Consider the following 15138-nt stretch of genomic DNA (forward strand, 5'->3'; position numbering starts at 1 on the left):
TGAAGAAATACGTTTACTCGATCACCACTACTGTCAGGTGGACAAAATCATAATAAACTTGTACAAAGAGAAATTGCAATGACTGTGGGCAGTAGCGATGAAGCAAGAGATTCAAACGTTTGTCAGTTGGTTTATAATAATAATAATAATAATAATAATAATAATAAATAAATAAATTAATTAATTAATTAATTAGAAAAATTATGGCGGGGATTAAATTGCAACAATTTCTACTTCTAAGACAATTCTCGAACACCACCAACGCCCGGTAATTATCAGTTTACTAGGTTATAATGTGTGAAAACTCATAGTTGGTATATTTAAAAATTTTATATAGATAAAAAATAATAAATGTTAAAAAAAACAAATATATTGTTGATTGTAAGTAATTATGAATTAATTTGTTAAGCAAAAAATAAACATAATAATATTATTAGGATATGATTTTGTAATTTCAAATTTTGAATTTAAATTGAATTTTATTTGTTAACATAAAAAAAGGAAATAATAAAAATAATAGAAAAATATCACGTGTCAAAAAGACATTCTAAAAAATTGACATGTGTTATGTTTAGGTTTCATTTATTAGAAGAGATAGATGTCTCTCACCCATTAGACGGGTGTGAGCGGGCAACGGGACTTCAAATTTTGATTGTAACTAATTATGAATTAATTTGTTAAGCAAAAAACAAACATAATAATATTATTAGGATATGATTTTGTAATTTCAAATTTCAAATTTGAATTGAATTTGATTTGTTAACATAAAAAAAGAAAATAATAAAAATCATAGAAAAATATCACGTCTCAAAGAGACATTCTAAAAAATTGACATGTGTCATTTTTAGGTTTCATTTATTAGAAGAGATTGATGTCTCTCACTCATTAAATGGGTGGGAGCAGGCAACGGGACTTCACGTTAAACTGATGTGGCACTAAAAAAAAAAGCAGTAAAACACCGTCTACACCACCCTCGGCAGGCGTTATCCGACGTTATGTTACGAGGCGTTAGTGTTGTAACAGCAGGAAACGGATTAATTTGGATCGAGATTCTCAACGGTAATAAATTGAAAATAAAAGCATATATATATATATATATATATATATATATATATATATATATATATATATATATATATATATATATAGGGTTAAGTTTAAATGAGAATACTATTTAATGTGACAACGAGAGAACACTACTTTATGTTACTATTCTACTATGAATTTTGTGTATATAACGATATGATATTATTCATCAACAAATATACGAACAATCACACATTAATATTCACATTAAAATTTTGTATATACAACTTTATGACATTATTAATCGCCGAATATATGAAGAATCACATATTTAACATTCACGATAGAATTTACTATATATATATATATATATATATATATATATATATATATACATATATATATATATATATATATATATATATATTATAGTAGAATACTAATATAAAATTGAATATATTCATAATATAATTACTATAATACTATCCATATTAAATTCATAGTAGAATAGTAACATAAAGTAGTTTTCTCACGTTCTCATATTAAATAGTATTCTCATTTGAACGTGTGTATATATATATATATATATATATATATATATATATATATATATATATATATATATATATATATATATATATATATATATATATATAGACAGACACACACGCACACACAAACACTTGATTTGTACCCATGCAAAGCGGCAATAACAAATATATTTTTCGACGAATAATATATTGCAGAGAAATAACTACTAAATTTTGTTATCAGTTATTATGTAATAAAAATTATAACTTTTATATAAATATTTATATTTATACATTACGTTTATATTGTCTCTTTATACTATTAATGTAAATTAATTAATATTGGTGTTTAGAGTAAGAAATATAAATTAATTTATATACATGAATTTAATATTTTATAATCTTTACTTTACTTTAAATTGAATTTCTTGATTACTTTCCTTAATTCAAGTCTTCAAACATTTGACAATTATTAATGAATTATTTATATATAATTTATTTGTACAAAAAGCTTTATAACTTTTATCTTTTAAAATTCAAGATATAACTAATATGTTTTAAAAAAATATATTATTATTATTATTATTATTTTATATATATATATATATATATATATATATATATATATATATATATATATATATATATATATATATTTCAACTTTAACTCTAATTTTTACACTTATCCTCTCTAATAAATAAAAGTTTTTTTACCACTTATCACACTCTCATTCAATTTATCAAATGTCATTTTGTGGTTATTATGAATTAATTTTTTTTCCACTTGTTATTTTATAAGTTTTTCTATTTTATTAAATTTCATATAATATTTTAATGTAATAATTGCAATAAATATTGTAATAAATGGATATTAACTTCTTTAATAAACTTATCTTTTAATTTCCACATTCCCAAAATCAAAGCTCATTAATTTCTTTTATTTATTTGAATTTAAAAGATAAAAGATGTTTTCATTATAATAAATCATTATTTTCTTATTTTCTTATAAAGTCAAAGTTTTCAAATATTTTGATTTTTATATTGAACTTTTTTTTAAATTAATTCATGTAATACATAGGTCTCAGAGCTAGTATATACACTTCTAACTTTATTTTTTAACTGCAATCCAAATTATTTCTATCGTCTTATTTTAAATCATCAATTAATTTCTCATTCTATCAAATATGGATCAAAACCTCAACACTCCTCCTCCAAACACAAATACATCTCCGCCTCTCGGTTTTACACAATATGAGTTGTACACAAACATCCTCAACACTCAATGCAACTTTTTCAATCTTGTCTCATCCCCACCACAATTCCCTACATATCTTCCACAAAACATTTTCAACACATTCGCTACAATGCAACATAATACTACACAACCACCACCCACGCAAGAAACGGTACCCGACACACAAGCGGGGGGAGCCGAAAAAAAGGCCAACAAAGGGAGAGAAAGAAAAAAAAGGAAAGCGGTTGCGTGGAGCAATCGAAAGATGAACCTCCAACATGGTGGACTATGGAGGAAGAATACGTGTTAGTGGTGTCATGGTGCGGGACATCAAAAAATCCAACTCAAGTAAACAATATGAGAAAAGTTGCTTTTTATGAAGTTATGATCGGAAAATTTCGAACCATTTTGAAGAATGATACAAAATATCGCAATCACGATATGTTGAGTAGCAAGTGGGGCTCAAATAAGCAGGAAGTGCACCAAGTTGAATTCCATCTACAACAAACTTTCATTGCACAAGCAAAGTGGTGCGACCGATTTTGACGTTTATAAAGTGGAGAGGAAACAATATCATGTCGAGAGGGGTCACATTTTTTATCACAAAAGATTTGGGAGATGGTCAAGAAAGACCCAAAATGGAACAAAACGGATACATTTATGGAACAACAATCCAAGAGGTCTCGCGGCTCGGGTTCGGTCGACGTTTCGGACGAATGCACGAACATCAACCTCAATGCGGACACGGATGAGATACCGGACGACTTCAACGACATCGAAGAAATCTCCCCACCTCGACGACCGATAGATCGCAACAAAGCGAGACAGACTCAACGACATGCGACGGAAAGCCGAAGTAGACTTCAAGAGCAAGCGGAAATGAAACAGAAATTTGACGACCACAACGAAATCACACGTAAAAGATATGAATTGCAACGTGAGCATTTGGAGTTCCTTCGTCGTGAAGCCGATGAAGATTGCATTGCGAAGGATTTGACAATTCTTAAAACTAACAAGGAGAATACGCCACTCAAACGGTCGGAGGTGCTCCAAAAAAATGAAGGCGAAAATCGAACGGAAATATTTAGACAAAGGATAGTGTATCAATTTTATGTTTTCCAAATTATTAAGACTATCGTATTGGTATGTTTTTATCAATGTTTTCTTTCTTTGCTTTGTAACGCCGCTTTTAATTTTAAAATGATATGTTTAATTTAGTAGTTAATTGAATTATGTCTCATTAACTTATATGCTTTTTTTAATATTATGACATAAATTAAAAAAATAAAAAAACAAATTCGAAAAATATGATCAGGATGATAAAGATGGACAGGTTGTGATAAAATGTAATAATAATATTTTCCTACATCCATTAGCCTTAGAATATGCTCTTCAAGAACAATTACAGTGATTAATTTCTTCATTAACTTACCAACTTAATTAGATCCAAAGCTTTTTTACAGTGAGTTCAAAACCTACCCAAAATCATCTAAATTTGTCTACGTAAATACAACAACAAAGAACAAGACAGAAGTAGCAGATAACCTAATACACCTACAGAGAAGAAGAGCTTTCATCATCGGAAGAACTGTACTGTCGCTTTCCATGAAATCCATCAAAAACTGGACCTCGGTTTTTTACCAATACTGCCACTTTCTGAGTGGATTCCATGTTTATGCAACCAACTTCCTTGCACACCCTATCAAGAACAGTCAAGAAATCCCTCACCACCATAAAGATTCTAAAAGGCTGAGCTTCAAATTTCACTGAGTTTCCATGGAAATACTCCGTGATTTCTTTGACTACAGAAAGTGACACCGCTTCCTGGGCATGAATCTTGATGACCTCCTCTTGTGCCATCTTCAAGAACTTCTTCATTGCATTGGAAAACGTCTTGTTGTTTGAACCTCCTGCTTCAATCAATCGAACAACATCCATAACATTTGCAATCCCGTTTGTTAATCTCACCACATCCCCATTCAGAACCTCTGAATCCATTCCAGCAGCTTTCTTGACATTTGAAAGACCCGAACTCAGACTAGAAACAATTTGAAGACCAAGTTTCTGGATTTGATTGTCATCATGGTTAGCTGTTGTGTTTGAAAATCGGGCACCTTCAGTTCGAACTATCTCTTGAACAACAAAGTGCAAGAGGGTGGTTTTTCCATCAGCACCCTTAACATCAATGAGTTTCAAGAGGGTATCGAGTTTGAATGCCTGAGCATCTCCACGGTTTGTGCCAATATTCATACGGTTTCCGGTTTTGAGCACAGCTTCTAGCAGCTTTAGGAACATCCTGCTGTTTTTAAGTTCTTCACAAGCAACCTGATTTAGATTGAAACATTTGGGAGCTATTAAAACACTAAATCATGAATATTGTCATTTACAATTGATGTTAAATAAAATTTACCTCTAGAGTTTGAAACGATTGTTTGAGGTATTCGACTTCTGAATCAAAATTGGAAACAAAGAGCATTGCACCAACTCTTCTAAATGCAAAAGGCACATCAAGAACAGCCTTGAGAAATTTCTCAGCTGGACCAAGTTTGAGAGGTGAATCGTCTTGATGTTCTTGAAGTTTCTGTTCTTCATCTTTTGTTGGAGCCATCTTCATTAAACTTTCAAGGAGCTCGGTGCCCAGTGTATCTGCATTGCCTGTATAATCGGTGCATAATGTGATTGATACAGTGTCGTTTATAAATTATGGTGTCGTGTAAATGGAAATGGAAATGGAAATGAAGAAGCTCACCTTCTAAAAGTGCATCACAAACTTCCTCAGTTGTCACGCTAAGTGCCCTCAATGAGATTGCGATGTTCTGAGACTTCTTTGGATCGAGAACTTGGTTTTCATGGCTGATTGTTGAGGAAAGAATCTGGCGTTTGATTGTTGATTTTTCGTTTGAATTTGCATTAGGTGGTTTTACGATGAATAATGTCTCTATCATCTCTTCATTTAATCTGTTATCAACGGCCCCAAATCATAACATGAGAAGAACAGACAAAAACATATAAGGAGGAGAATATCGACAGGTTTCTTACTTAAAGGAGCTGGATTTGAGGTGATCCCACACCATTTCATGATCAGAGCTTGCTCTCACTTTATCCCAATGAAGAGGTTTTAATTTTGGTTTTGGGGTTTTCTCGTTTGTTTCAAGATTTTCTTGATTTATCGACAACATTTCTGTAGGAGAGATCGCTGGTTGATGGCTAGATATAGGCACATGTCTTGCAGGTTTGATCAAAACCGGTGGATTCAGCCGAGTTGCTGGTGGTGGAGTTGTGGGGATTAGGGTTTCTCTGTGCTTCGTCGGTGGCTGCGGCGGTGGCGGGATTCTCGCCAGAGGAGAGCTTTGATCGTTTGAAGAGTTTGATAGTCTGGGTGACGACTCTAAGCTGTTCTTACTCAAACCAACATCCGGAGACGGGATTATTAAAGGATGCGGCGGCAGTGGTGGTGGTGGAGGTGGCCTAGACGGCGGAGGAGCAGTTTGAATTGCAACAAGGTCTGGCGATTTCAGTCTTGCATTTCTCGGGCTCAGGCTAACCGGTGGAGAAATACTTAACGAAATGGACCTCGCAGGAGATCCTGAACTTGACGAGGAGTAGGACGAAGAAGAAACCGACCCAATACTCCTACGCGACTGATAATTACCGGTCGCCGCGGCGACGGTAAATGCTCGTCTAGCACCGGATCCACCACCGTCCGATGCTCTCGGAGAGTAAAATTCGTCAAACTCTTCGTCTTTCGATTCCACCTCAGAGGTTTCATAACATCCATTTTGCATAATAGTTTGACTACGTCCGCCACCGCTACCACTTAACGGCGGTAACGGGCGGAGCTCCGGCGAACCCACCTTTTGCAAACTCGAATCCTCTTCACCCCGATTATGACGACCACTGGTACCAGTAGCATCGACCCCACCATGAGAATTAACAAGCGTGCCCAGATAAAGGAACTCCGAGCTCGATTGCGACGGACGATTGAGCTTCGGGATTCGATTATAACTACTATTTCCACCACCACTTGCAACATTATTCGCAGCGGCACTAAACACACTGTTAGTATAAGATCTTTGAGGTTTTTCATCACTTAACGACTGAGAATCGTCATGATACCTTCGCTTTTTAATCCTCAAGAAAGCAACAATGAAAAGAACAACAACGGCAGCAATGGCGAGAGTAATGGCAATGGGAATGAGTTTGGATGAAACGCGTTTTGGTTTCGGGGAGGTGGGGAGATTAAGGGAGGAAATGTTGGCCGGGAAAGAGGCGGAAGAGGAGGCAGACGGCTGAGGAGGTGGCGGTGGCGGTGGCGGCGATGGGAAAGACGGGAAGAATGGTTGGTCATTGGTCGGGGTTGTTGTTGGGGTTGGGGTAGATAAAAAAGGAACGTTTAACGATGGTGGTGAAGATGGTGGCTGAGCAGAAGGAGGTTGAACCGGAGGGAGTATTGGGGGGTCCTGCGGGAAGAAAGGTTCGTGTAGCGTCCGACGGTTAAGGGAGGAGACGACGGTGGTAGCGGTGGCGCAGGTGGATGTTAACACGAGAAGGAAGAAAAAGTTGTGCATTCTCATGGTTGGATTAGCAAGAGGATCCATGATTGAAAGCTGAATATCAAAGAACAGGGTTTTCCATGGCGCTCTGTGTTTTACTGTGTTTAGTGCTGCTAATGCGTTAAAGATTTTACAGTGATGGGATGGGGAGTGTTCGTTCTGACCCCCGAGGACTCGAGGACTGTTTCCAGCTAAGATTCTTGCTATGAAAACTCCAGAGCTATTATTGACATATTTAGATCCTTGTTGTTTCAACCACGTGTACTTTATGCATTCAAAATTGCATTGTTTTTCTGGATTTGTAAATTTAGGTTTGCAAAAAGCCGTGACAAAGATTTAGGTTTTTGCTAGTGTGGCGCGTTTCTCAATGGAAAATTGGATACCGATACGTCCAATTACTTTCTCATTTTAAATAAAATTACACGGTCGGTTTTATAGATTACCTTGATAGATTGATAGGAAATTCCGAAATTGAGTAAATTAATGATTATAAATAAGTTTTTAAAAAATAAAAAATAATTTTAGAAAATGACTATATTTATTTTTCATTTAGCATTTTACAATGCCGCGCATTGCGACGGTTATTTGAGAAGTAATAAAAAGTAAGTTGCTCCATCTCAAACCATGAATTTAGAAAGATTTAATCTTGACAAACCATAATAATCTGAGGTCAAAACAATGCTAATAAAGATAATAAATCCGAATTATATATGAAATGCATAAGTAAGTAATATTTTTTTAAGTTAACGAATGTAAGTTCAAATAATTAAAAAGTATCATATGTGATCCGGCTTATACGTATAAAAATAAGCGCGGAAATAAAAAGATACATTTAAATGTTGACGGACTCGAACTTATATCCCAACAGGTACATTAATTTTTTTTAAAATAAACGAACTAAAGTTATAAATTAACGTCGAAACAATTTACGCTGAAACATTGACCACCTCTAATTTATACCAACACATATGAAAGGTTAGAAAAATCGGAGGGGTGATAATTGTAGGAAAATCAGAATCATACTATGGAATAAAACAAAAGTTTAGAAAATAAAAAAGGTAAAACTGATATTTTTAAAGTTCAAATATAGGGATGAATATGATATTTTAAAAGGTTAATGGTTGAAAATGCTATTTACTAAAATATGAGAATAATAGCAATTATGATATTTTAAAACGTTAATGGTTGAAAATGTTATTACTAAAAATATGAGGATAATAGCAATAGCAAAATTAGTAGGATGATTTAAACTACTAAAAGCTAAAAATGATTAAAAAGTGAAAATGAAAAATAAGAAAAATTGAAAGGAGTAAAAACAAAAGAAATTTAATATGGGGACATAAATTGCAATATTAAAAATGATTGAAGAGCTAAAATGAAAAATAAGCAAATGTAAAAGGGAGTAAAAGCAAAAGAAGTGACTACAACTTTTATTTAAAATAGATATAATGTGTTTGATCTTTAAATTCTAAAAAAAGAAATTGGTTTTTTCAAAATAAATCCTTTTATTTATACTGGAAATGTCTATTTGAAAATTTTTAATATCATTGTTTTAATTTATATCTTAATATCGTGTATATTTTAAATTTATTATGTTTGCTTAATTTTTTATTTGTCTTAATTAAAAAAAAAAAATTTGAAAATTTCGAGATTGTTCCTGGAATTTCGGATTTTTTTTCGAACTCCAAAATTTATATCTGAAATTCTGAAATGTCATTCGGAAATATATTTTTTTGTCAGAAAAAATGTTTTTTTTTTCGTTCTGGAATATTCATTCCGAACTTAGTGGTTATTTTTATTATAAACAATTTTTTATTTATTTTTATTCAAATACACGTTAAGATGATGTTTATGATTTCATCTAAAAATAACTTATTGCTTTTTTGAAAAGTCAATAAGTCAAAAAAATGCTTGCAAATATGATAACGATTTTTTAAAATAACTTCTCATTAACCTTTCATAAATAAGATTTTAATAAGTTAGGATTTCTAATTTTTCAAAATTTCTTATAACTTTTGAGGTTGTAAAAGTCAAATATCCTTTAAAACATGTATAAGTTAAGATAGATATTTTTTTAAAAATAAGTTATTAACTTTTTATTCCATAAAAATTAATTCAATATTTTTTGAAAAACTTATTTTCTTATCAACATAAGTCAATAAGTCATTTTGATGTTTAAAATGACATCTCAAACACCATCTTAATTGTTGTTAGATTACTCGACTTCTCTTGATTGATCATATAATTATCAAAACATCTATCATTTGGCCTATGTAGTTTTATTTATTGTGTGATGAGTTTTTATGGTTGCATTTTTCAAGAAAATTGATCTAAAAAATTATATTAGTTTTTATATATAAATTTTATTTAAAAATAATAATATATTTGTTAAAGAACACTTATCCTTCACTATTCAAACTATTAAAACCCTTCAATATCCAACTTCCACAGTCTCCATGTTAGATTTACAACACCTACACCAAAGGGACTTTAACCTAAAGGTATCAAAATGTTGAAAATATGTTCATCCCTTAAGAGGTTGAAGGTTCAAGTCTCATGTTGACAAAATGAGTAGTTTAGAAGTAAGATTTTGTAGGTTTGTATGTTAATCATTCAAAAAAAGATCTACAACACTTATAATGCCACCATCCTCTACCACCACTACCATCATTTGTCTCCTCCACTAGACATTTTTGCAACCCTTTGACCTTCTCCTACGGCCAGAAATCAACCACACTACTATTTCCCATCTTTTTCCCTCTTTTTCCCGCAAAAGACCTCTGTAGTCCAAGGGCGGCTCAACCAATTTGGGGGCTATAAGTAGACAAAAAAAATGAAACCTTTCGGTTTTGTAAATTAAATGAAAGGTAAGCTAACATATTCAAACCTGAGACCCTTAGTTTATTAAACCAACGCTTTTATCATCAGGCCAAACTCTAACTTGTCTTTCTAACCCAAAAAATACGTATATATACAAATATAATTAACATAATAAGATTTAAAATTTGAGTCTCTTTAGAATCGGAGGCCCTAAGCCTTTGCTTAGATTTTTAAATGATAGAATCGGCTCTGCTGTAGTCCCACCTATTTTCCTCTAGTCTACATCAAACCGTAGTTAAAGCTCGTCGTGTGTGTTCTCTCCAAATCGAACATAGTCGCTCACGTCAATGTTCTCTCAATATTTAACACAACTACAAACCCTAGTTTAATGTTGTTGTAGGTTTAGATTTGAAATGGTTACTAAATATGACTTGTTTTATGTGATTCTCAAACTTGATTCTGACCCACGAACCCGAATCACGAACCTTATGAACTCGTATAGTTAAGCAGGTTAGGCGGGTCAAGTCAGGGTTTGATTCATTCGATTTTAAAGGTTGAACAAGATGAAACAAATATTTACATGGGTCGTATGTGGGTTGAGCTTTCTAACTTACTAACCCAACACATGACATGATTGCCATTCTTATATATAAAAGAGGTAACTGATTACTACTTAATCACTTTGAAACGTAAATCTATTTAGTTTTAAACTTAGAAAATAAGAATATCAAGAAAACAAATAAATAAAAATATTATGATAGGCCACAATAAATCAATGATTTCAAAAATACATATAGTTTGGGACTAATACTTAACATAAAAACGTAAATGGTTTATAATAAATAAATATTTATTTGTAAATTTTTTTTATGGCAACGTTAAAACATATTATCGGAATATATAAGTGAAAAAATAACAAATAAATAATTGTAAAGTTTTAGTTTAAACGATCAAAAAGTTATGTTAGAAGAAAACTGTATTTGTTTTTAACAAACTTGAATATTGTTTAGTATCTTCCATATATGATATAATGTTAAAAGAAATGCAACATTCTATAAATAGATTTAATCTTGTTGTAAGGTATTTCTTTTTGCTTGGAACAAGAAGGTGCTATATAACGGATCTATTCATTTATTGCTTTTTGGAGACGTTAAAAGTTAAAATGGTGTTATTCTCGTTCCCATAAAAAGATTGCATCATTTGTTTTACTTAATAAAAATAACTTTTGACTAATATCATGTAATTATTAAACAACGATATATTTGAATGAACTCCTACATGATGACTCATTGCTCCGGTAGCAATAACCTCTCAAGTGTGAATTCTGAATATTGTAGATTTTCTTTTTGAACGTCAAACTTTATCATGGAGTTATAAGGCTAGTGTCAGTCGTTTATTATTATGATATTTATGTTTACATTTAATTTTTTTTTGGCATATTACCATATATATTTGAGAAAATTACTAATACAGTCAACTTTGTTAATTATATTAAAAAAAAAAAAAAAAAAAAAAAAATTACACACAACAGCCATCAATTTCGTAGATTGATTCGGTCCTTATCACATGTCATTCCTTGTGCGAACTTCTTATGTTCTTTCAAATTTGTATTCCTTGTGCGAACTTCTTGTATTTCATTCAAAGACTTGTCACCCTTTGAACTTGACGATGTGGCTTTTCATTTCTTTTGTAGTAGGTGGTTGAATTTCAAATAGGGATGGGAATTTGGTCCAAAAACTCGAACTGAACCAAATCGAATTATGTCCGAATAAACAATTTGATTCGGTTTTCAAATATATCTATATTATGCTTATTCGGTTATCGGTTATTCGGTACGGTTACCGAAATAAGAGCTTATTCGATTATAAATATCCGATCCGGAATTGAAAAGTCATTTAATTTTAATCATAAGTACTTTCCCTTTTTAGTCACTAGTAAATAGTATTTCCGAATAGTTATTTCGTGTTTGACAAATGTTATTTTGGATATGGTTAAAAACTTAATATTCTTATTTTAGTTCGGGTGTTGAATGTTTAATATTTAACTTATATACTTATATATAGATTTTTAGGTGTTTTGGGTGTTTAATGTTTAGTGTTTAGTATATTGTTTCATAACTGTATTCCGATTTTTTGGTGTTTGGCGTTTACACTCTTATATCGCAAGTATAGTTAATTCATGTTTACATTCTTACCACACAAATTCTAACATTTTTTGCACCCTATACATTGTATTATTTTTAATTAAAAATTTTGTTTATTTAAAAGATTTGTTATGGAATCATAAGCTACAAAGGTCATAAAAAATACAATGTTTATAATCATATTGTAAATGTTATTCTGGTTATAGAATCCTAGTATGGTTTATTTGGTTCTTTTCAGTTATATTATGTCATTAATCATCTTGTATATGTTATTCGGGTTATTCGAGTAATAATTGAACCGAACCGATTAATACTTGTACCGAATTGAATCCATATTGGCTAATCGGTTCGGTTTACGGTTCATTCAATTGCCCTTATTCGGTTTTCGGTTTATTCTGGTTCGGTGGATGGGTCCAATCCGGTTCCGACCTGTATAACATCCCTAATTTCAAGTATATCATCATTGTCGTTGAGGTCGAATCTGACATGAACATCTGATGTTGTTGTGTAGTTTGAGTAGGATGTTCAGCTTTTTTTTGGTACCACCCTCAGCCTCCATCACCTCCTTTTCACTCTCATAGAAGTCTTAGCCTCTATTGTTGAAGATCTTGAGCTTTTATTGGTATCTTGGAGTTTTGAAGGAGAAGGAAACTCACTTGGTGTATAGATATAGCTTGCAAGCCTCATCATCATCTTTAATCTTATCTTCTGGACCTTTGTAAGTGTTCAAGGTCCAAGCTTTATAGTTTTATGTATTTAGATCTAGGTTTTTGTCCCTTTTCTTCAAAGATGAGCTAGTTAGAATGTTGGGACTCCATAAAGTTAACAACTTTATGGATCCTTGAGGTCCCTTTGTGAACATAAGGTTATGATCTGAAGTGTGTTGGTGTTTTGAGCTCCATGCATGAGACTTTGGTGTTATTCTCCATTTTTGACCTACCTTGAGCTCTAGACTTACATTGGACATGCATTACTGAAAAGCATCAATCTTTAGGTTTAAATAGACGTTGGGAAGCCTTATGGAAGGAGTGAATGGACGACTTAATGAATTGAGAGTTGAATCCATTAAGTTAAGAAAGTCAAGTTCCCACGACGTGGCAGCCTACTCGGCACGACATGACGACTAGGGGTTTCATGACTGTTTTGGACGGACCCTTCCATGACGTGATTGTTTGATTTCCACGACATGGAAATGTATTTGTTTGTGAATGAGATTTTGGATCGGGGTTGATTTCATCAGTTATGACGTGTTCATGGATTGGCCACAACGTGGAAGCCTGCTGAGGTTCACTTTGATCTTTAACTTTATGACTTGGTCGACTTTTGACCAATTGGCTAGTTTTAGAAGGTAGGATAAGGGTTTACCTTGTATGGTTTATTTGGAGGTGTATACCATCCAAGTCATTGACTAAGAGAGCTATTAGTTGTTGATTACGTCTGCGAGGTAAGTCTTCTCACTATACTATGTAGGTTGCTAGATTGTCTTTGTGACTCTTACATGAAAGATTATGGTTGGATCCCAGCACATGTATGAAAGATTATGGTTGGATCACAGAAAATGTATGAAAGACTATGGTTGGATCACAACATTTGTATGAAAGATTTTGGTTGGATCACATCGCTTGTTTGGCTTTGTGACATCATGGAAGACCATGGTTAAATCATGGCATAAAGGTTATAGTTGGGCTGCAATCTGGAAGTGATTGTAAGATTATGGTTGGATCATAGCGTTCACATAAGATTGAAATAAATCCCTATGACTGGGCCCACTAATGTTTATGGTATGTGGTATTTTAGGTAACTCACTAAGCTTTGTGCTTACGGTTTTGCAGTTTAAATATTTTCACGTACTTCTCATTCCAATGGGAAGGGCCCAGGTTGACTGAACAACATCCCCTGATGGCTTTTCCGCACTAATTTTTACCATTTTACTTTGATTGAGAGATACATTTTGTTATGATTGGTTTTAAATAAATGTTTGTATAGTTTTGATGATTTCAAAATGAAACTTTTTATTAATATTTTTAGGATGTTACAAGTTGGTATCAGATCATTGGTTTGAGGGATTCGAGCACACTCTTAGGTGTGTTTGGGCGCAAACTAAGGAATTAATATTCTTTTTTTAATGAAAAAGAATAAATTTTCTAAAAAGGTTTTTGCCAAAGAAAGGGGTGTGATGCGTGCAATCAGCCGAGGTCAAGTAAGTGATTCCCAAAATATGCATACCTGAGTATTATGCTTAGTATGATATTATGTGAGTTGCATGCTAGATTAGGGTTAAGGATATCCTCAGGAATTGCATGGTAGAATTTTTTGATTTGTGTGATGCCTTGTAGCTTATAAGGAATTGGATGTTATGTATTACTCTAAGTCTATATTGACAAAGTTAATTGCTAAGTGTATGTTTGAAACTTATATATGATTAGGATCACATAGCCTTAGAATGATTGATTTAGCCTTATTTCTTATTCCTTATTTGGTTGTGGTATTAGGGTGGAATCATCTATTCGACAATCTATTTGATCCTGTATTGTGTATAATTTGCATGCATAAGGCAACAAACGGTGTTGGCAGAGGTTCCTAGTATTGAAGAAGCAAGTGAGATGAGGAATCCTAGGAGAGCCTAGGGAGTATTGTAGCAAGATATGTATTATGTTTATCATAAGGATTATGATAGTTTCCATAGTGAAGTGACTTAAAGGATTTGGGACGATTCTTGAGGAATGTATGAATATGTGTGGAGGGTAGTATTGGGCCCGTACTACTGAAAGCACTGGATCTGTACTTGAATAAAGGAAAATCACGAATATCCTAAGGAGCTTGTAGTGTGAG

The 15138-nt window shown here is 32.6% G+C and overlaps 1 protein-coding gene across 1 annotated transcript; it reads right to left on the reverse strand.

The window, feature by feature from the left end:
* Positions 1-4181: 4181 nt before the first annotated feature.
* LOC145014886 (formin-like protein 2) lies at positions 4182-7535 on the reverse strand. The gene is made up of 4 exons (XM_078973325.1): positions 5830-7535; positions 5540-5748; positions 5201-5445; positions 4182-5115 (listed from the first exon to the last, which is right to left on the reverse strand). The coding sequence occupies exons 1-4, from the start codon at positions 7386-7388 to the stop codon at positions 4345-4347; spliced, it is 2784 nt and encodes a 927-aa protein (XP_078829451.1). The 5' UTR covers positions 7389-7535; the 3' UTR covers positions 4182-4344.
* Between the last annotated feature and the right edge of the window lie 7603 nt (positions 7536-15138).

The sequence above is a fragment of the Lactuca saligna genome, chromosome 9 (assembly GCF_052625555.1).
Source record: "Lactuca saligna cultivar CGN05327 chromosome 9, ASM5262555v1, whole genome shotgun sequence".
In the NCBI taxonomy this organism is placed as follows: Eukaryota; Viridiplantae; Streptophyta; class Magnoliopsida; order Asterales; family Asteraceae; genus Lactuca; species Lactuca saligna.